The sequence below is a fragment of the Linepithema humile genome, chromosome 2 (genome assembly GCF_040581485.1).
Source record: "Linepithema humile isolate Giens D197 chromosome 2, Lhum_UNIL_v1.0, whole genome shotgun sequence".
In the NCBI taxonomy this organism is placed as follows: domain Eukaryota; kingdom Metazoa; phylum Arthropoda; class Insecta; order Hymenoptera; family Formicidae; genus Linepithema; species Linepithema humile.
In genome coordinates this window covers 21,708,535-21,731,589 of record NC_090129.1, presented here as the reverse complement: position 1 = coordinate 21,731,589, position 23,055 = coordinate 21,708,535, and the positions used below count along the sequence as shown (strand labels likewise).

Below are 23,055 nucleotides of genomic sequence, written 5' to 3'. Positions count from 1 at the left end.
ATAACTATATCCGACACGTCCGCGTGCTTCAATCGTGACCGGGGCGCACGCACAGAATCTCTAATTAAAATGCATCGAATGTATTTGAGCTAACGTAAATGCCTCGTTAATCCCGCTGATTACAAGACCCTGGGGGCAAGGAGGGTGTGCTCCTCCTCCTCGCTATGAACCTTCTCGCTCTCGAGTCTGATGACAAGTGATGAAGAAAAGCATTCGTTAAGAGACTTCGCGTTTCTTTTTTACTACTCTCCGCAGTGAGTTACGGAGAGGCACGACAAAGAAAGAGAGGAGGAGCAAGAGAGAGAGAGAGAGAGAGAGAGAGAGAGAGAGAGAGAAAAAGAAAGAGAGACAGAGAGAGATTGGTGTAAAAGAGTCGACTACAGCAGAACGCTAAGCAGAATGAGTAGAGAAACGTGTCTCTGTGCGTGAGGTACTCATTTGGGAGAGAACCTCTCTCCCGTCTTTCTCCGTCTTCGCTCTTTCCATCCTTCTTTGTCTCGCGCGTCTGTATATCCCGGAATACTAATGACGCTGCGAGAAAACCCGCGCTGTACGTAACCCAAAGGTACCTACGGTTACCTGCAAAGTTTTCGCTTCACGTGCCAACTTGCGCGGGTTCGTACTTACTTCGAAGATGCCTCACTAAACGCCGTAACGTCCGCCGCGTTTCATAAATTAGGAGGAACATTCCTCCTGGGAGGACAAACCCTCCAAAACTCGACGCGGAAATAGAAGACATACTTCGTAGCGCAGCACGGACCGGTTATGGCCGTAGGGGGAATACGATTGTTTCACGACGGCATACGTAAAAGGAGGAGATGCCGCAGCAAACAAAGTAGCGGGAACCATCTCGCGTGGCTTGTAACGTTGTGCCAAATTGCGCGGATGTCGGACGCGGACGGTCGCGTTACCTGCGGTTGTATAATAAGCAAGGGGCTCTACCGAAATTAATTAACTGCTGTACAAATTCGGAGGGGAAGAGAGTTCGTACGCATTCGAGTTCGTTCCTTGTTTTACGGCGATGCGAAATGTAACATAGGGATGCGGATGTACACTGCGGGGTCAACGGATCAGCCACCAAGATTAGCCTCTGATGAAATTATCGTATTGTTCTTATTGCAGAAAGCCCAACCCCCGTCCCTTTCCTCTCGAGTAGGCAAAGAATAAAAGTAATATCAAGTGGAGTTAAATGTTCCGGGAAATTATTAATTTACGAAAATAAAAGAGATGCCGAGTTCTTTTGATCATCGAGTTGGAAGTGACCATCGTTTGGGATGACCGTCGGACGTGGGACTAATAAACGAAACCGGTCGGCACGAACAAAAAAATTAGATGAATATCTTTCTTTTTCATCTCAGCGCATTCTCTACCTTCTTCTAAAAATATTGCCGTTAGTCGGCAGAGCCTACAATACTCTAGTTTATTACAGCACTTTTCTCTACCGTGACGCGTCTGAATAAGACGGAAAAAATTCATACAGAGAATAAAAGCTGCCGACAATATTCGTTTAATTTATAAAATGCCGATCTCTCATGCATTTAAATTATCGTGACTTCCTGAAAAACGCATAGCAATATCATTATTATTTAAGAAACCTGTGATTGTAATTTAACGTAGATAGACTCATTTCAATAATTTTTAATCCGTACAATTCCTACAAATTTCTAAAAACGTTATTTTTTTATTTATATTCAATTTTTGCCACAAATTAATGTTATTTGATGTACACAGAAAACCGTATAATTAATCCCGTCAAAGTCAAACAAAAGATAAGTCATTAATTGCTATTAATTATTCCGTCCCTCATTTATAGCAATTATAAAGAACATACTAATACATAAACAGAATTATATCTGCTTACGTTAGGGTTGCTCGGTAGTAACCCCTGTTAGTGTTCTGGATTAATCATGGACTAACAAAGATCCCCAAAACAAACAAGAGCGCCCCAGCTTGTACACCGAAAATTTCATTTCTGACCTCTGAGAAAACTTATATAGATTTGCTGGAACGCTGGACGCGTAAATAAGAAATGAGACGCATGACGGCGCATTTGTCCGACCCGCGAGCGAAAAAATATTCTCGTCTCACCGACGTGCGCGCGCGACGAAAATTTATCGAAAGCCGCTCTGACGGAACTATTCGTTTCCGGAAGTGGTCGGAAACTAGTTCGACATTCAATTTCTCTCCGCGAGACGATTTGTCCATCACCGCCGTCGACCAAGGTGCGACCTCGGGATTCCATATCGTACCCAACGACTCGTATCCGTCAGGTAAGTTTCGTTCTCCAACCCCCTACCTTGCCTTCTTTCTCTCTCTCTCTCTTTTGCTCTCCCTTTCCCCACGAAAACTAAGTACGAAGTATAAGCGGGCTTTAAAAGCGGAGGATTGAACTGCAGGAGAGCGGATGAGAAGCTAGCTGCCTCTCGCCTAGCTGCACGAAATCTGATACGTTCACGCGGATATCGCAAAAACTTCGCCCTGTACCCGAAGTTCTCCTTTCGTTGTGTGTGTGTGTGTGTGTGTGTGTGTGTGTGTGTGTGTGTGTGTGCGTGCGCGCGCGTGCGTGTGCGTGTGTGCGTGATATTTTCTATCATTCTCGCAAGCGTTTCGATCGGCCGACCAAAAAGGAGCCCGTAGATAAGGCGCCACCTCCGTTATCTAGTTTGCTTATTGTCGGGAGGACGTTGTGACTAGAAACCGAGCCCGCTACTCGCCGGTGAATGACACGATTGTTTTTTCTCTTTTCTCCACTAATGCAAACGGAAAATTTCTCCGCCTCGGATATAGCTGCGACGGATTAAAAAAAAAGAGCGCGCGACTGCTCTGATTAAGGCGCTTTTTGTGAGATCCACGCGACGAACAATAATTTTCGTCTGGCCAATTTCGGAGAGAATCTCCATTGTAATCGGCGGTGGCGCGATGCTGTTCATAAATCATGACCGAACAAACGATTTGTAATCCGTACCCGCGGCGTACCGATGCGACGGACGTTGCAAATCTATCGATCAACGATGCCGCGATAGCGAGATTCGCGTTTTAATTCTGACAAGTATGTGAAATCAAACTGAATTTATAGAGAAATATTCGTTCCAGATTTAAGGACGTTCCGCGCTGATGATTATTTATGTTTTTCGTGAATAATAATGCCTCGTAAAGGAAAAAAAAAACCCATTAATATTCAAATATTTTTGTTGATGAAACATTATTTCAGTTTTTGACAATAAACATTGTTCTGTGTTGGGATATGCTTGTCACCAAATATCACATATCTGATATACAAGCTCGTTTATAATATTTATAAGGCATCATCGTATTTCTAACAGGAGTACATGATATTTTCATGCTGGGTACGGATTTACTGTGATGCATGCGTCCTGTATACGTGCGCGCTCTTTCGGCGATGGAGAATCGATTGGACACCGTCGTCTCACCTTCTGCGAGTCACAGTAAATAGCGAATAGCGGGGCGAAATTCGAGACTAGGACGGCGGAAAATATGCGACGGGAAAACTAAGAATCGGCAGAAAATTTTAATTAAAATCCCGGATCTGAGTTAAAAGAAATTTAATTAAAAACAAGAAAAGTAGAAATCAAACGTTATAAATGACCTCGCGAATCGCAATTTACTCGCAGTTATTTATTTATATTTAATTTCCACGGTAACGCGACTCGAGATGGTATTAAATTCGCGAGCGTATCCAATGCGCGACAGGTACGCGCGAACGGGAAATATAACCGCGCCTAGTTAATGAGCTATCGATTCGAACTAGAGACGTCGTTTTACGATTTTATATGCGCGGCAACGCGTCGTCGATCAATCACAATTACGAGATCGTTTGCCGATGCGAGTGCCACGAAATATCGTCGCGCAAGTTCATCGAGCGAGATATTACGAGCGCCGGTAGAGCCTTCGCAAGAATGTAACCAGCCGGTATGACAAATCGCCTACATGCCATGCGCAAATCCAATTTTACGAAGCACGATCCCGGCGGATGGAAGTGCATCAGCGACGCTCGGTCTCAGGCATGACGGCGGCTGAATTCCGCCGGGAGTGCAAGCTTTTGGCGACTTAGCTAGGCAACCCTGGTCGCCCTTGGATGGCGAAAAGGGTGTGTACCGGAGAACTCGAGAGGGTGGCTCGGGATATCCTCTCGAGAACGAGAAGCTTGCGTCAGAGCTAGCGATGGGAACGAGAGACGGGACGGATACCAGCTTCGACCTTCGACGACGCGACAAACAATGTTCCGGGCATCGTTAGAGCTGCGCGCGAGCGTTTTATGAACCCGGGAATTTCGGCAATCTCAAAACTCGCACATCGACGGCGAGGTGACGCGATGTTGCGCGGAATGGTCTTTCGATTCCATCGTTCTTTTTGATAGCGCCGAAAATTCGCCTAACTTTGGAAGAGTTGGGAAATGTCCAACGTCAGGTCGGACTTTGAAGACTTTCGATCGCGGAACTTTGTTGACATTGGCAGAATTCGAAGAGTAGCCGCCGCTATTGAAAACTTCGTAGTTAACGGCGCCGGTGAAAAATCGCGAGTACACCGTCTGGAATCTCGAATTTTCGCTTGGAAGTCGATGGGATTCCATACCATGGCGTTGCCGGTGGTACAATCTCACCCTCGTCATTCGAGGGCTTCGTGAAAAAGAACCGTACGAAAAACGGGAGTAGCGTCGGATACGGGCGAAGGCGGTATGTATTGCGCGAAAGTGAAATTGTGCGGTCCCGCAAATAACCGTAGCATTTTATGGTCCTCTCCGACTTCGCACTAACTGTCTTGACCATAACGTCATAAATCGTACCTTCTTTTTTTCCCACAAGTTCTCATTCATGCTATACAACGGTCGGAAGTCCTATGGTTTGCTCTAATAATTAAGATTTTTTAAGAGCACAAAAAATTCTACATAAATCAATCGTACCTATCGTTGCCTTTGTTAACGAGAAAAGATTTACTGATGAGTTATAACGGTATTTCAACAGCATTTCAACTTAGATATAGGTGGTCACACGGATGTGACAATGGCACGCATACAAAGTCATTTTACCACAAAATTGGAACAAAGTAGAAACAAAGAACAAATAGACAAAAATGCGCTGCTTAACGATCTCTCCATTGCTAGGATGTAGATAAGGAGCCTCGGTTGCGTTGTTTTGCGCCCGTTTTCGTATGCGAGGAGGCAAGGTTGTATACAGTTAGGTAATAACTACGAATGCATGCCTTATCCCGGCGGTGAGTACTTAATGTAAATGATTTTGCCAAGTTTCACGGGACAAAGGGCGCGGGCGTAGTTTCGAAACTCGCATGCCGGCAACAGCCGCGGAAGTTTCTCTGAATTTTAATGAAAAATGGAACGGGTATCGCGCACCGGCCGTATTTGCGTTACGGATGCTGGCAGTGATGGTGGTGGTGGTGGCAGTGATGTTGGTGGTGGGAGGCACGGAACAAACACGGCTCTAGTTCGGTAAATTGTTTGAGATTATCGCGCATTACTATCAATTAGCATCTGCGCATCGTGTACACGCTATTCGCGTAATACCGCGGAAAAAGGACGGATGATGCCTCGTGTGGAATGCAGGGCCGTCCTTGCAACGCACGGTTGCACGGCTCGTATTGTTCCGGAATTGTGTTTTGTATATATTTACAGTCACGAGACTCAAATTTCAAAATCGTATAAAAAGTCCTTTGCTATGAGAATACTAGTAGCGTGAAACGAAAACCCGCAAAAAATTTGATACACGTATTTCAAGAATATTAAAAAAATTAAAAATAAATTTGTGAATAATTATTTGACTATGAGACGATAAGCGATATTATATCGCTCTAAATATTTTGCAATTTTTAAACATGATAAAATTAGCATCATTTTTGTATTCGTGTATACATATTTATAATAGTTTACCGTGCCATAATAACAATTCTACATAAAACAAATCTCACAGTATGTGGTAACGCGTATAATTTAATTTTTGTTTCAAATTTTATGACCGTGAATTGACGTTGCAAAAAATTATGACAAACGAGACAAGGATTATGCGATTCATGAGCGCGTAACGGCTATGTACCGCGTATAATCATAACAAAAATACCGCTCGACATCGGTCAGTTCGTGCATAAAAATCCGGTTCGCATAAAAAGAACGTAAATCGTTTTAAAGTGCACAATTTAACACTCGGTTTATACGAGTGCGAGGTATGTTTCAAAGGTAGACATACGGCCACCCCGTTCGTCCTCGGTTAAATCGCGTTCGCAATCAGTCGCCGCAATCGTCGCGATCGACGACGAATTATGGTCGCGCCGGCCCTGCGACATGAAACCCAGAGGGTGGCGGCAATTACACCCCGCAGGGCCGCACTCGCCCGAGGATACATCTGCCCTCTCTTTTCCCGACGTGACCGACAAAATTATGTGTGTAATAGATGTGTGCGCGCTCACAACTGTCGCGGCAAAAACGATGAATCCCGATGAAGGGAGATTATGGGAAATCGTCTCGTATTTAACCCCTTAAATCGGGAGAATGGGTAAAGCACATTTTGCGAATTTGCATATTGATACAAAATTCATCGCACCCAAAGTCAATTACTGCAAAAAACTACTTTCTTTTCCTATCACATACATTTCCTATCACATTTTGCATTTGTTAAGCAATACGATTGTAAGTTGTAAAGAAGTGTTTCAAAATTTGTTTTTTTTCTACAGAATTATTCAGTCACGCAATTTTAAATTATTCAAAGCATTCAAAGGGTTAACATTCCTTTCATCAATAATGAGATAATGGAGCAATATTGTTATTAAAATTATGTTATCACATTATGCTACTAATGGTCGTATTTCATGAAAACATGTAAATTTTGAGATAAATGGAAGGATAACGTATCTATATGAATTTTAGACTTATGCAAATAGCTGCATCAAATATTGTATCGAATATGAGAAAATATGATAGTATACCGTTGCAATCTAATATTTTACGCCATTTACTGGATAACGGAAAATCGCTCATTTAACTCGAGAAGGATGGCAAAATTCGCTTCAATCGCGTCCGTTTGAATATAATCGTTAAGTTGCACAATTAATCACTGCGCGAGAGAAATGCGAGAAAATACAGGAAATGGTGCGAAGAGAACTTTCGTTACTCTCATTCATCATCACAATTGATTATTGCACTCGCTCCTTTGTTTTCGGAACATTCTCTTTGCAACGGCTAATTGTCTTTATAACGCGCGTTTATCTCTTTGAAGTCGGCGCGGTGCGCTCTTATCTAGGTATAGCTCACGTGAAAAATGGAAATACACACTGCGTAACAATTAAAAGAAATTCTGATTCGTAATATTTAACAATCGTTTCATTATATGATTAAACACAATAATTTAATACATAAATAAACAATACAAATTTATATTGACAATTCCTTGAAAACAATAATTAATACTTTATGTAAAAGGAAATTAACACAACGAAACCATCCGATTCAATAACGATTGTATAAAAGCTTATATGTTGAAGCTTATATATTGATAAAAATGTAGGTTTTTTTGTGAAATATTACTTTCAAAGAAGCAAATTATATTATAATTAAATTGTATTGAATTTAATATAATAATCTGGTTTTAACAAAATAGAATTAATGCAGCTATTTGCAAGAGAATTTTCTAGAAATAATAATATTTATTACTTACCCTTTTCTCCTCGCTGTTTGCAATCAGAAATCTGTAGGATACAGTATTGTCGTCAAACTGGAGACAGCATTCATGTCGAATCTTTGATCTTTGACTCTTCATCCTTGATCTTAAATGCAAAACAAATATTTATATATAATAATATAGTTAAAAATACAGATTTTTTTGCAAAATATTAGTTTTAAATATACAATTATAACAATTACATTGATGTTTGTATCATAACCTTTACTGACTTTAATAAAATAAGATTAACATATATATTTTTGCAATTTTTCAGAAATATCAATGTTTAATATTTACCTTTTCCTCTTTGTTACGACTGAAAAATGTAATATGTAGCATTGTCGCCGAGATGGAAACAGCATTCATGTGTTTGAATCTTTTATCTTTAACTCTTCACACACATCTTCAATCCTAAATACAAAATGAGTGTTTATATTGTACGAATAAAAATATAGAATTTTTTAAAAAATATTAGTTTTTATACATCAACATATAATTATGACAAAATTGACAAATTACATTGAGTTTTATAATCTTTACTGACTGACAAAATCTATTTGTGAGAAATTTTTTAGAAATATTAATATTTAATATTTACCTTTTTCTCTTTGCGACTGGAAATGTGTAACATGTAGCATTGTTGCCGGGATAGAAATAGCATTCATTTTAAATCTTCAATCCTTCACTCTTCATCCTAGATCTTAAATATAAAATATAAATTTTTATACATGGATAAAAATGTAGATTTCTTTTATAAATTATTACGTTTGAACTTACATTCGTCGTACTTCGAGTCTTCAATTCTTGATTCTTCATCCTTGATTCAAGTATTTCTCGTTCATTTTATTCACGACACAATGCTTACTTTTTGGAGTCCTTTCAAGAATTGTCGTAGCGCACATTCGTACCGCGTATATCACACCCCCCTCCTCCTCTTTTGTTTTCATAAACACACACGTACTGCGTGAAAATTCCTGGAAGCGTTCGCGTTGCTCTATTCCGAGAATCGAGATGTTTATGTCGTATCGTAATCTGTGGTATACCGCTCGCTCGACCGCGATGGCCGACCAAATTTCTAACGAGCGTACAACTGTTTATTCATCGCGAGGCGGATAATGTAAACAAACGGCGAACGGTCATAAACGCGCACCTTAATTGACACATTACAACGGCGCGTCGTCCGACAGTACATTCAATCAGTCTCTGCCGATGTCCGATTATGCACGCGACGCACTTCGGACGTGAAAATAACGGCGGCAGTCATTTAGGCGAAAGTTTTGACGCGACGCGAATACGCCGAGTAATACTGCACAGTATTAATCACGGTCGCATTGCATTAGCACGTCATAGTAGTCGTACGATATTTCATTCGGCCCTCCTGATACTCACACGCGCGTTAGTTCGTCCGATTATTAACTCGTTACTCACCTTGTCTGCGAAAAATGCGGAGCGAAAACGTTTCGACTTCGACACGAAATGGCGGGAAAATGAACTATGATCTATCGATGACGTCATTCACGAGAAAGAATGCCATCATCTGAAAATTAAAATAACTTACTTCATAAGGTTGGTAACGAGACAGCGTGAAGTTGTTCAGACATTCAATGGTGGACGCGTATCGCACGTACCGCGCGTCCGTTGCTCGCGCGAGTTTGAAATATTGAAAAATAACTCAATATCCTCGAATATTACCCGGAATCTACGTGCCGCGTGTATTAACATCCCGTTTAGCTCAAGCGATGTGCGAAAGCTGTTGGACAGTTGTGTCAATGCGTACTGCGGAACGATCGTCCGTTCGACAATCTACCTATATTGGCGGGAAAAGCTACCTATATTGGCGGGCGTCAGTTACACGGCAAGGCGAATCTGCTAGTTTGGTAAGTGATATATTCAATCATGAATGTTCGGAATTGTCGCGAATTGTACTTATCGTGCCTTTTTCGATACGTGATACACGTTTCTTATCAGATCTACGAATCGCGAGCAATTAGTCAGCGTAGAGTCGAAAATATAAATCAAGCGTTCCTCGTTCTTGGAAACGCATATTTGACTTACTCCCCCCTCCCTCTTCGTATACCTCATCCTCGGCGCGAAGACTGCTCCGTGCGGCCCTGGGATCGCGACACCGCCTATTCGCGTGAGGCACAGTATATGTGCTCGTATTCGACGCTCTGTATACGCGGTCCTTCCAACATACGTCTCGTTCTCTGTATTTCTCCTCTCTCTCTCTTTCTCTCTCTTATCGCCGCGAGCCGTAGATACGTGTAGTACTGCGCGCCGCCACCGGCAACGCGACGCGGCGCCACAGTCGCTCTCTGCCGTGGCGCCATCGTGTTACGTTGTTCGTGCTCCGAGTTTAACCGTATCCGTGCGGCAGACCACAGTTCGCTCTCTGCAGCTCATCGTGTCACAGTGAGATAGATGTGCTTTCGCCGTGTCGCGTGTACATACTAGCCGTGACCCTCGCCGTAAGATTTTGACTCGCGTATCTGCGTGAAATCAACGCGTTCGGGAGTGTCGGACAGTGAGTGATAAGAGAAAAACAGTGACGTCGTCGAGGTGCATTCTGAACATCGTTCACGGAGAGACGACGTGATAACGCGGCGCGTGAACTCAAAAAGCGGACGAGCGTGCGACACATGAGGAGACGAACTCGCGTGGCGAGTTCGGACGAAGTCGAAGCAGCCAGCGGGCATCATCGGCCTTTCAGCCTTTAGCGAGTGGAATGCAGTTTCGGGATAGTTGTCCGCGGCCACGGCCGGCCGCCACGCAACGAGAGATATGACGCGATGATCGTCGAGGCACCCGGTGCATCCGCCCTGACTACTCCACCACGCCGCTGCCGTCGCCGTCGTCGTCGTCGCCGCTCGCGTCCTCCGCCCGCGTTCTCTTCTCTGTCTCTCTCCTTTCTCTTTCTCGCGCGCGCCCGTGTGTGTACGTGCAACGCCCGTAGCAGCGGTACGCACAGCTCTCGGAGAGTGTGTCGGATAAGTTTCTGCCGTTCGTCGTAAACGCGCCAGTCAGGATGATCATGGATGATGTGCACGGGCTTCTTGGAGTTAGTAACCTCGGCCAGGAGGATACCGCCGGAGACGACGTCGGGATATCGGCAGCCGTCGGCACGCTTCTCAGGGTGAGTCCTTAAATCATCAGTCAGTATTATTGTAGCGTAGAAAATATTAATTTATAAGATACTATACAATAATATTCGTTTGAAGGGAATGTTTACATTCCGCGTGAGGAATTTCAAGAACGCGCTCTTTCGTTCGTCGCGAGCAATTTTTTTGTACGCCAGGCGGCTTGCTGTTTTTGCGTCGCGCGTAATGTTTACTTTGTAATCGAACGCTTTCCACGAAAATCTCGTCAATATGATGCTTCGTTTCTATTCATTTGAGATCGCTATTTTACACAATTATTCCATTTATTTCTGTTTCTTCGCTATGTTTCATTTTGTGTTAGGAAATTTCTCTTTTTGGAAGGATAATACATTTATGTTGCGAAAGTGCTTTTAGAAGCAATAATAGGTCAATTTATCGCATTTGCGAGTTAGAAAAGATTCAATAAAAAACGATATCATTCGCAATATCACCAATAATAATGATTTGATGATACAAACTGGATTTATATTACTTATACGATATTCCACGTTGATTCATTGCAGACTCGAATATTGCTGATCGCGTATAATGCTGTTTTATGTAAACAATGAAATACAAACAACTAATAATTATTATAATGTTAACATTTGTATAAATTGGAATATTTTCCAATTTAAAATTTCTTCTTTACGCTTTAACTCGATTTAAATATCATTATTTTATTATTTTACGTGAAATGGAGATTGCTAATCAATACAACAATATCAATTACTCGGAAAATTATAGTTGGAAAATTTTAGTTACGAAATTCTCTAATTTCGGTTGATCCGAGATTTTTGACATCAGTTGTAAGATTGTTTTTATAGGAATTACTTAATACACTGATAATTTATGACAACGGTAATTACACTTTTTATGATTTATTATTCGATGAGTTTTTGGTTTATCTCATAATTCAATGGCTGATTTAAAAATAAGTGTCCTTGTTACACTAGAGCACTGTGTTATACGAACGCAAGAAGTCTGATGACGACAATTATAGTGATGATTATATTTCAAAGATAAGTAGTACTTCATGAATGCGAGATTGTTAGTTTCTTGTGGCAAGATGACTGCATCGGTACTCGACTTAAGAATCTCTACTGTCTATCAGTGAAGCATCTGTATGAACGAATAAAGCGACGAAGAATAGTATTAAATACGAGTAATTAACGTTATTGGAAAGTCTAATATTTAAAAACTTAATATTTGGAGTTTATTTTGAGTTGCACTTTCTTTTCGTTGTTACTCGCAGTTGTAATTAATGCAGTAATTGCACATAAATTTAATTATTTGATAGTTATATAGGAAATGTTAATTGCATATCAAATTGTACTGCACACAAATCCGGACATTTTATATAAAATGGATAATAGGTATGTGGATTCTAATTTTACCAGAAATGTATTTTGCTTTGTACCATTTGCATTCTCATGTTTAATTTCTATTTAAAGTTTCACGCTCGAAGTTTACGAGATTGTAGTAACTACATCATGTAACTAGTAATAATGCATACCGATGCAGGCACACGCACACAGACTCTGGCTTCGTATTCGAATTTTATACCGTTAATGCGAATACGAAAGTCGCGAAGTTAGTCTCGAGCAGTTTAAAACTGCGCGCATTTACATTGTCGGACTTTAAACGACGAGGCGTGAAAAAGCCGCGGCAAAGATTAGACGATGAATAAACGATCGTTAATGCCTGATATAAAATTCACGACGGGCGAGGTCGGGCGCAACACTTGGCTCGCCGCTGCTAATACTGCTTTACGTAATTAAGCGTGAGCTATCAAGAAGGCGGCAAGAGTAACGAAATTAATTGATAATATGTGACATAAAATGCATTAGCGGAGCGCGCCTTGAAAGTGCGCCGTGCAATATTATCGATATCATAAACTGAGATCTTTCGTGAAGACGCTTCTCCCTCTACTCTTCTCCTGGTATTTTTTTTTTTTTGCATCACGCCTATCGTATTTCAATGAATAATACATAAACTCCCGATGACCGTGGAACATTCTGATCTTTATAATCCTGGCTCGATATGTGCCTCGCATTTGGATGAGCGTAGTCTAATGCGTATCGCATGATGCATACACATACTGTCGCAAGTGCCGACGCGTTGTATTTTTCTCCTCTTCAAAATACCAGTTCGCGGATTAATGCATCGGAAGCACGGTGCATTCTGTTTATTCGATCAATCGCGTCACTGTCTCGTACACACTGTGTTCGCAAGGATCCTCTCTGCATCCTGCAACCTAATAATAAACGTTACTCTCTGTAGCTTCCTCTGTCTGCTTGTCTTTCTTCCTCTCTCTCTTTTTTTCACTCCGTTCCGTTCGCTGTGTAGCTCGCTGTAAGCTTGGGAATAGTATCGCGAGCGGAGTCAAAGAAAAAGAACGATGGCAGGGATACGAAGAAGGACGAGAGGGAGAAGAGCTATTGTGGATCGTCGCTCCTTTTCTATCCTTTTCAGCTTTCCTTCCGTCTAGCTCGCCTTTTTTCGCCTTTTCCACTCTGCGTTTTCTTTCTCTCTCTCTCTCTTTCTCGCTTAGGCTTTGCCTCAATTTAAATATTGCAAAACTTATTACGTGATTATTTTCTCATTGATTTAACTTGTTTTTTATCTCTTAGTAGTGAGTTTTTTATTGTTTCTAATCGTTAACAAATTCATATCTCTGTTACGATTCCGTTTTATTTTTTCATATCTAATATATTCGTTTACAACAGTTCTTAGTGCTGTTCATATTAGAGCATTCGTCGTTTTTTATAACATTTTATAAGTGAATTCTGAAGAATTCTTTTCGCCGGAAACGTGACTGTAGTCATCTTTTCCTTTCAATCAATGTCATGACAAAGGGAAACCCTAAAACCCATCTACCGAGTCATCCGCGGGATCAGACATTAGGACATATACATATAATAGTTTCGAGATCGTACAAGAAATGACTTTCTTTTTTTTATCCTTTGGCTCAGCGGGTATAGTTCTATAATGGACAGATCAAACTAACCCGTCGAAGTTCCACGAATCGAAATGTGCATACCTTGCGCGTTTAGATTATTACACTCGACGACGACCGACGACCGACGACGACGGAACTGCTGCGGCAGCGTTGAATCACGTACGCGGGCAAAAGATTAAAGCGGCTTAAGCGCACTGCTCGTCGCAACGTCAAAGGCGTCGCTATCACGTATGTAACGGAGAATGAAACACATCTGACGAGCGAGGAACGAAGCGACGGAAAATGATAAACGCACGGCCTGCGGACACACGGGCCCGGGTACGTTTAGATTTTCCGCAGCCATCACGGTGATACGTCGAAAAATTGCTTTACGCGCTCGCGTTTGTCAAAAACAACGTGCGCGCGCGAGTCCAACGAGATTTCACAATCGGATGTCGGTGCCATATGATCCTCGTTCCTATCTAAAAAATCGTGTGTCCGATGTTACGGTAAACAAATGCAATTTTTACCGGCTTTATCTCGTTTAATACGTTCCCCGTGGACGATGTATATGGCTAACTATAATTGGCTATATTTTAAATGTATCTCATAATCAAACAGGGACGTCGGTATTATTGCATGGATCACAAATGACAATCAGCATTCAATATTGTAATTACAAAGCAAACGTCGGATCGCCGCAGGCTTCCGTATGTGATGAGCTTCGGTAATATATACGACATTTGTTACGACATACGCATATATTTGTCGCAATTACGCGCTGAATTCAACGGAAGGCACAACGCTCTGAAAAGAACTTGTAACAATTTCCGAGATTGCGCAGCACCGAGCAGAAAGCAATAGTATCCCAAGTGGCCGAAGTTATTTGAGGCTTACGACTGCATTTTCAAATTACCGCGGCCTATTTCCCTTCTAATTTCCGCGAGCTTGTTTCTTAGTTGCGCGTTATAATTATTGTGTAGCAGCGCGCACCGAGCGTTTCCGAAATTTATTGCGCGGCTTGAAGCAATGTTTAGTATGCCAGTCGGGTTTCTCGTCGAGAGGAGCTCTCCGTTTATTTCTGCAATCGTCAAAAATTCGCCCGACTGTGAAGGAGCTGTCTGCTCCACGCGAGTTTTCCAGCTGCGCAATTTCGCTATTAATACAGATGACACTTCTAATCTCGTAACAATCGCGGATTGGCCTTTGTACGGCATAAATATTTATCGCCTCGTTAACATATCGGTTCTCGAGAGAATTCTCGTGTAGCTGTGAATTCCCACGTCGCTAAAAGTCCTGTCGATAAAAACTATTAATCATCATCTGCACGTAGAAAAGCATCGTTCGTCGGCGTTCGCTGATTTAAAAGAAAAACGATTCACGCGTAGTTAGGTAATAATTTACTCTCTGATTTTCCTATATTTATTTTCATTGCGCTATTCGTATTCGGATTTATTGTTTCTTATCTTGCTTTCTTAATACGTTTTGGATGAGTGTTGTGTGTCACAGATCATAAAATTTAGCCACCTATTTTAACGAGATATGCAAAATTCAGTTCGAATGTCTCAGTCGTGTCTGAGAAATGCGAGCACAAATCCCCGCAGATGTGAATTAGAGATATCTTGAGACGCTGCCACCGCTATTTCTTCGGCAAAAATGGATGGGAGTCTGAGTTACGTTAACTCGGTGATAAACGTGGATGCGTGGGTGGCCGTGTATATAAATCCCGGTCGCAAGATAACGCCGCAGGGGATATCGTATTCTCGTTCGGATACGATTTTGCGTACCGCGATAACGCCAGGAGCTAGAGCCTATTAGGCCCGAGGACTTTTCTTATCTATCTGGGCTAGGCGGTCCAAGACTGAGCTCAAAGTGGAACTAATTTCTTTGCCTTTGTGCCGGCGCGTCGCGATAATTTAATTAACGCAAGGTAAAGTAGCGAAGGGGGGCCGAGTACCTCACAGTGAAATAGAAAATTACACCTGAATTAGGTTCCTACGTGGGGCAAAATAGCGGGCCATTATGCGCATTAACGTATCCAATGGCGCCCTGCGTCGCGTCGCGTCGTGACGCAAGGGGTCCACGTTTTATGCACCCCGCGCATATGTCGCTCTTAAACCCTCGTATGTAAAAGGTTCGATATTTCACTCGACACGTGGTGTTTTCGTGATCGTCCCGGCGAGATCCGCCACGTAGTTGAAATAAAAGCTTTGACGATCCTAATATATCCTCCGAGTATATGCTGTCGTATTCCTGCATTTCTAAACCACGCTAAACCATGTCAGCTGGCGTTTCCCGGCGTAAAAGACGTTCAAAATTGAAGAACAGCAGTGCTGAATTATACTCGTGTAGAATGTCACGAGTGCTTTTTACTTTTGACGGCCGTTTAGCACTGACACAATCGTGATCGTTACATAAAAATTAGTTGCAAATGCTGGATAGATTGCATTTCGTGTGAGGAACGTTGAATATATTCTCCATAATATTATAATCACATTTACATACAAGCGATACAAGCTGTATTTTTATAAAGGCTTAAAAAAATTATTTAATAGATTTAATTGATTGATAACTAGATGTAAAGTGTTTAAGTGTAACAGGGATTGCATTAACAAATAGAAAACAAAACAATTTCTCATCTTTTTCTGTTTTCTTAATACTTATATCGAGAATATATTGAATGCCTCTCGTATAATAATTTCAGAAGAGAACAAATTTTTGAAATTTAAATAAAATTATATTACTAAAAAAAATGTTCCATTTACAAGCTATAAATTGCAGCGGCATTAAATTTCGCTATATTTGCGGTGGTTGAATTGATTGATCTTATAGAAATCTTATATAGAGAACGCGATAGCGTGCACTTTGATTCTTGGTCGATTCTCATCAAACGGCACCGCGTTCTTTTTATTGAAGCAAGACCATTTGGAGTGGGCGGTCGAGAATTTTCTACGACGCGCGATTAATTTTGCTCGCCGAGACATCGTTGAAGAAAAGCCGGAATTTTCTGTCGCGCGCTGGCGGACGGTAAATGGGTGAAAATAGCCGGACCGGGAATACTCTTAGTATCCGGTGGCACTAGCATCAGCATGGCGTAAGACAGCGCTTACCAACCTACGTGCCCCGAAGTACTCGGTGAGGACATGCTAGACCGGTACTACCGCTTTCTCTCTTTCTCTTTCTCTCTCTAGGTTCTGCTTTCTTACGGTTCTCTCTCTCTCGTCTATCTGTCCTTTTCTTCTATCTCCATCATTCTCTCTCTCTCTCTCTCTCTCTCTCTCTCTCTCTCTCTCTTTAAATGCCCCGTTCATTTCGTCCTCCTTCTCGATGCATGCTGCATAGAGCTCGAGCATGAACCAAGCGCGTCTCAATGCAACCAAACCGGTACGGTAATTATTATCGCAGCGCAGCAAGCGAGCGAGCGAGCGAGCGACTCCGCCCGATACTCGATACAGATCTATGGTGTGTGTTCGCACACGTGTATCGCGGTAGCGTAGTGTAATACGCGTGCATAGACCCCGACGGAAATGTCAAGAGCGTGCGAATTTGAGAGCATGGTAGCGCGGAACCGCATGTTCTCTCTCAGCTCTGATTTCCAGAGAGCGAGATTCGTCGAGATCAAGTCCGGCGTAATCTTGTATATCGCGTAACCTTCGAAAGGGCAATTCTTTTGGCTTTGCGTAATTCGAGCTTTGCGGATAGAGCGCCAAGAAGAGTCATGTCGACGAAATGTATAAAAAGAGAAAGCGTTTATTGCCGTCTCATGACGAGCCAGAGGTAGAGGAGAGGAGAGAATGTTTATAAAAGATCTTAGGGCCAGATTCCTAAAAACCTTAAGCACCAGGCAATTAAGTACTTCAGGATTAGATCGCATAGCAGTAGTAAAAGTCACTCAACATCAACGTAAATGAGTTTTGTTACTATACGAATGTATGATGAGATAATCGACAAACAGTAGAAACCTCAACTTACTACAAAACTTAATTTTTTAAAATTTGTTTAATTAAAATGAATATCAGTTATAAACTAATTACAATTATTTCATAAAATTTGAGATATAAATATAAATTAAAATATTAAATTTTATATCTATGTTCCATTTTCAGTGATACATAGACCGAGATTCAAAGCTTTGCGATCGCGTATATAAATTTACCTGTCCATTTCTTGAAAATAATTTTAACAGCTGTTTTGAATTGTTTCAACTTCATTCTACATTGAAAATTGTTTGAAAATTCTTTTAATGGAACCATACCGCGGTAAAATGAAAAAATCCTTTTCAGAGTATCGTACTTCGCGCAATCGCGACGAGATGCTTCTTGAGAGGCTCACGGAAAAGCATGAATTGCGTCATCGTGTATCTTTTATTCATGAATCCTTTTTTTTTCTCTGCCGCGCACCGTTAGAATTATGTGTTACGGATGTATTGGTGAAGTTTCCAACGAAAGTATATCTTGCTGCGGTATTATAAGTTTCGTCCGAGCAGGCAACTTTTAATGACAGTTTTATTTCGCGCGTTTCCTATCGCCCTACGACGACGAAGTTCGCTAATAAGGGAGTTGGCATGGAATCTGGTATCGTGCATGGATGCACAAAGAGTACATAAGAGACATCTTTTTTTTTTGGAAGTTTATTATTAACATATTTGTCAACGAATTTGGAATCTATTCCTTACAATTAATTTTAAGTGAATTTTTATTTGTTTTATACATATATTTCGCGATTAATTAACAAGATATATAATATAAAAATGCAGTTGGCAATTGCCTCGGTTAAATTCAGTTTGACGAAGACTAATCGAAAGTCATCTAGGAAACTTGTCATTAACAGGTAGTCGATGCAAAATGAATTATAGTACAAAATGAACGTTCTGATATGAGCGACAGGTACACGTTCATACGTTGACGATCCGCTGTGGGAACGACGCAATTTTTACGCTAACGATCGCACCAGTCGGGCCACTACAAATTTTTATATCGACATTATTAGAGTTCATCAATATCCGATCCATGCACCACAGCCGCGAAGGAAGTTATTTCCCTCCATTTCTATATCGGTTTCCTTCTGCGCCTCGTCGAGCTGAGAGCTCACGGTCGCGGCAAGGAGCGGTTGAAAAATTTGAATGGCTGAACTCCTGGAGCTCATAAATCTAGAACAATTCCACGGTAAAGGAACTCTCTCTCTCTCATTCTCCTTTTTCCCTTTATCGGTCCGCTCTGCCGCCGCCGTCGCGCTTCGCCGATTTAAGTACGGTTTTGTCGCCGGTCGCTCGTGCGTTTTCCAATTCGCAAATCGCTTATTTATTAACGCGACTCGCATTGGTAATCGATAGTGTACCGCCTGTGCCCGTTATAATGCGATCACCGCGTAATTACGCTGCAGGGACTGTAAAGCGTCAAAACTATGCGAAGTATCGGTTATTAATGTATTTCGAAACACACTTCATAGCGAATATATTCCACAATAGTAATCGTATCGTAATGATATGTTATGTAGGTTATTGCAAAGTTATCTAATAGAAATAATATATAAAATTTCATCGGATTACAGTATTTTAATTGTATGCGACTTTGATAATATCTTAACATTTTTTAAGCAGAATTTTTTGTTGTATCGATTATTACTTAAATACCGTCAGTTTATTAATGAAAATTTGAGATAAATTGATAAAAAATAAAATTCAGAAATTAAGATACTTGTCATTGTTTTCTATCTTTGGAACTTTTCAGAGATACAATATGCATTTAATGTACGGAATGATGCTAATAGTACAATATTTTTTCGATCTCAACGTTTAACTTCCGCTCTTACATCATTCATACGGTTCGACGAGCAAAAATAGATACGAGCTTCGTGTTCGGGATGTCAAGGAGATTCGTCGGAAATGCTATTTCGCGCTTTGCCAAAGTCGGGTTTCTCCGCTCGTCTTGCAGGAGGCTTCGCTCGCGCGGAAACCTCTCCTAACGAGCATTTTTCCGTTTATACCGCGCGCCTTTCTTCGCCAAACGGTTTAAATGCAGCATATTTATAGCTCTTCTAAATAATCCTTATTCGTTGTAACGGCGGAGCGCGCTCGTGCACACGCGGCGGATCATTGTAATCTCGGATAAACTGTATTTTGATAAACGAGTTTCTGTGCCGGCGGGGGAATTCCGCGCTCGTTCGCGTGCCACCGACAGCTTTGCAGCGAATCGGCTGGAACTTTCGAAGCGGGTTAAATTGCGCGATAGTCGATAGACTTTGTTAGTCCGCGTACGTGCAACACATGTCGCTCGATGTATTCCTTCATCTATTGGGTGATGGAGAAATATCGTTGAAATTTTTACGAGCTTGACGGAGGCAGCGCGGAATAAAAATACAACTTTACGAACGTTACTTTAAGTGGATTTAAGTACATTGATTAAGTAATGTTCTCTAATAATGTGCCCTAATTCTCTCAATAACATCTCGATTTTGTATTCTAGAATTCCTCAATGATTTAGATCTAGGAAAAGAGATCATTTGTTCTCTCGTTTCGAATTTTGTGTGTGTTGAGTACCACTTTGGAATAAATTGAAGTTTGTCTTTACGAGGATGAGGTTTTCGGTACACGTTCACGTAAACTTCTCTCTTAATTTCGAACCCCCAGAAAGCTTGTAACAAATTTGACGGTATTTCTGTAGCATCCTATACAGCTGCGTACGGTTTCTCGTCTGGTTCTGTCTCAGTGCCGCGCCTTTTCGAGAAAGACGTATGCATCCTGGGGCGCGCAGCGTGTACGTACGCTGTACGTCGTCGACGGCGGCAGGCAGCTCATTAATGTTTTCAAGATGAGGACGTAGCCCCTTTGACCTTTTAGAGAACGGCCGCGTACGCGCGAACAAGCAAAGACCTCCGTGGAAACCCGTAGAGAAAAGTAAAAAGCGCGTTTGAAATCTCTGAGGGATACCTCGCTGCTACATCTTTCTGCTTACTCGCATCGTGAAGGAGTCATGGTTGTTCGTAGAAGATAGTTTTCGCGAGTAAGATTTCTTTCTGATATAAGATGCGCATCTCGTTACCGCCGGCAATCGATTTCTAATTAACAATCATGTGATTCCAATTAACTTCTTACTGTTTTAGCGTGCCACTAAATTTATACGATACGAGTCGTTTATTTAAAAAAATTTATTTGCTGTTTTATTCATAGTTAGGATTCCTTCCTGCGCGTAAAATATCTGTTTTACCAAGTGAATAATTGCGACATGAGTCACGCAACATAAGTAATAATGCGACAATGGTATAAATTAATCCTTTTAAATTTATTTACTTTTGGTCTCCGATGCTTTTCATCGCGTAAAATATTTTTTGTACTGATTAATTTGCAAGATAAATTAATTTGCGCGCGACAGTCTGTCAGATGTGCATTTTTTTTTATCTGTAATTATGTATGATCTGTAAACCTAATTTCATAGCTATTAGTGATATTAAATTTATTTTAGAAAGATCTCGCATACCGCAATCGTAAATAACAGCGGGAAAGCCCAAGTCGTGCGCACGAGTTAAGATTTAAAATCGATCCCGCGATATTATCGATACTATAAATAATTCGGAACACTCGGGCGTGAAATACGAAGTGTATCTTGCCAGCGCGAGATATTACGGTTGAGGGAAAAAAAGTACCGGTTTTACACTCTTTTCAATATACTACTTCGAACACTTTATAGCTCGTGCGCCGCCTCCAAAAAGATGTTTGTTTAGTCGTGCGAACGAATCTATCGGGTGTCCCGTCTAGCTGCGTGTATCACGGCGTACCGCGCTTTGTGTCCGCGCTTTGTGCGCAACGACAGCGACGACGAAAGCCCTCATCTCATATTTCGATCTCTGCCCGACCGCAGATGTCCCGCAGGGTTATTATTCCGTCTTTCGTTTCGTTCCGCTCGATTCTTTTTCTTCCGCGCACAACAACCGCGAGAATCGTGAAAAGAGGACCGCCGTGTCCGGTCCCTCGTTCGTTAATACATACAATAAGAAAAGAAAAAGAGGACGTCGAGGAATTGTGAAGAACGAAAGACTCTTGAGACGGAAGTGTCGCGAAATATCTTTTGACAATATCAATATTTTCGAGATGCTGATAATTAATTGAGCAATATTGACATTTGTTATTCTTATTTTCACTTGAGAAATACCGTTGATCGTTTCTTCTTATCTTTGATTTGATTGCTCTTCTCCACCAATTTTTATTTCTTATAACAAAACTATCTATATTTAAATTTTTTTCGTCGAAAGACCTCGATCTTTAATCTTAAATAAATAAAGAAAAAAAATAAATGTTTAGTATCATTGAAGTGACGAAACATATCTATATGTGACATTAGGCTTGATAGATGCGCACATGCCTCGGCTGGACGGCGGCGTATCTATCGGGTACGAGTTCAATAAAGCGGCCTCGGTTCCGCGACCGGTATCTCAGGGCCGCCGACCACCTGTCTCCACCTCTCTCGCTCGCCGGACGACCGATTGCTAGCACATGCCACCTATAACACGGCTGTCCCCCGGCCGTTAACAATTTTGGCACGATTCCCCGGGGGCGCACCCGCTCCCGGCTCTCGAAAGACCTTTTTCCATTCGCGCTCGCCTACTGTATGTCACTCGCAGCCACGTTCGCGAGGGCCCATGCATCGTCCGGTAATGTTTTTGCCTCGCGTGACCTATAGAATGCGATTGTGAAAGATTGTCTCGTGTGAACTTTGCTTCCGTAAAACGCGCCATTTAAATCGTAATGCTTCAATAGTTGAATCGTTTTGCTCGATAAATTTCGAGCGCCAATATTTTTCGCATTTATAAATCTATAAATGCATGTTAATTATATAAAACACATATGAAACAGTTTTATTTTATGCAGAATTATGAATTTGCAACATTATATTTTTTAATCGTAAAAAATTAATTAATATAATTTAATTATCGCATTTATTTTTCGCGTATTTTGCACATGATAATTGTTTAATAAGTTTTCTTTGGCATTTTGTAAAATTTTAGATTTTTATTGCATTATTTATTTTTTATAAATTTAATTTCAAGTATGTGTTAATTTTTGCATTTTTCTAAGGTATTCACGTATTTTCTGAATAAAATAACATCCACTATTGAAATTGGTACCTCAACTATGAGTTTTGGAAACGCGATTAATGTGTCGGCATTCGTGCACGATATACCGATATTTTTCGCGTCTATGAGATTACAAAACAAACCTGTACACTTCGCTGTGTCCTAGCTGAATAACAAGACCGATAACGTCATTTATTACTGGGCAGCACCATTTATTATCACA

At 41.3% G+C, this 23,055-nt stretch overlaps 2 protein-coding genes across 2 annotated transcripts in view; one reads left to right on the top strand and one right to left on the bottom strand.

Moving 5' to 3' along the window:
- Positions 1-9,246, bottom strand: part of nAChRalpha6 (nicotinic acetylcholine receptor alpha6) — a 226,308-nt gene extending 217,062 nt beyond the window's left edge. Inside the window, exons 1-4 of the mRNA XM_012364471.2 lie at positions 8,463-9,246; positions 8,284-8,385; positions 7,983-8,096; positions 7,680-7,788 (exon numbers count right to left, since the gene is read on the bottom strand). The gene's annotated coding sequence lies outside the window, so the exon portion shown is untranslated. The remainder of the gene's footprint in view (positions 1-7,679; positions 7,789-7,982; positions 8,097-8,283; positions 8,386-8,462) is intronic.
- A 751-nt stretch (positions 9,247-9,997) lies between these two features.
- The window catches only part of LOC105670765 (leucine-rich repeats and immunoglobulin-like domains protein 1), a 193,235-nt gene continuing 180,177 nt past the window's right edge, over positions 9,998-23,055 (top strand). Inside the window, exon 1 of the mRNA XM_012364469.2 lies at positions 9,998-10,818. Coding sequence (XP_012219892.1) covers positions 10,711-10,818 — 108 coding nt within the window. The 5' untranslated portion in view covers positions 9,998-10,710. The remainder of the gene's footprint in view (positions 10,819-23,055) is intronic.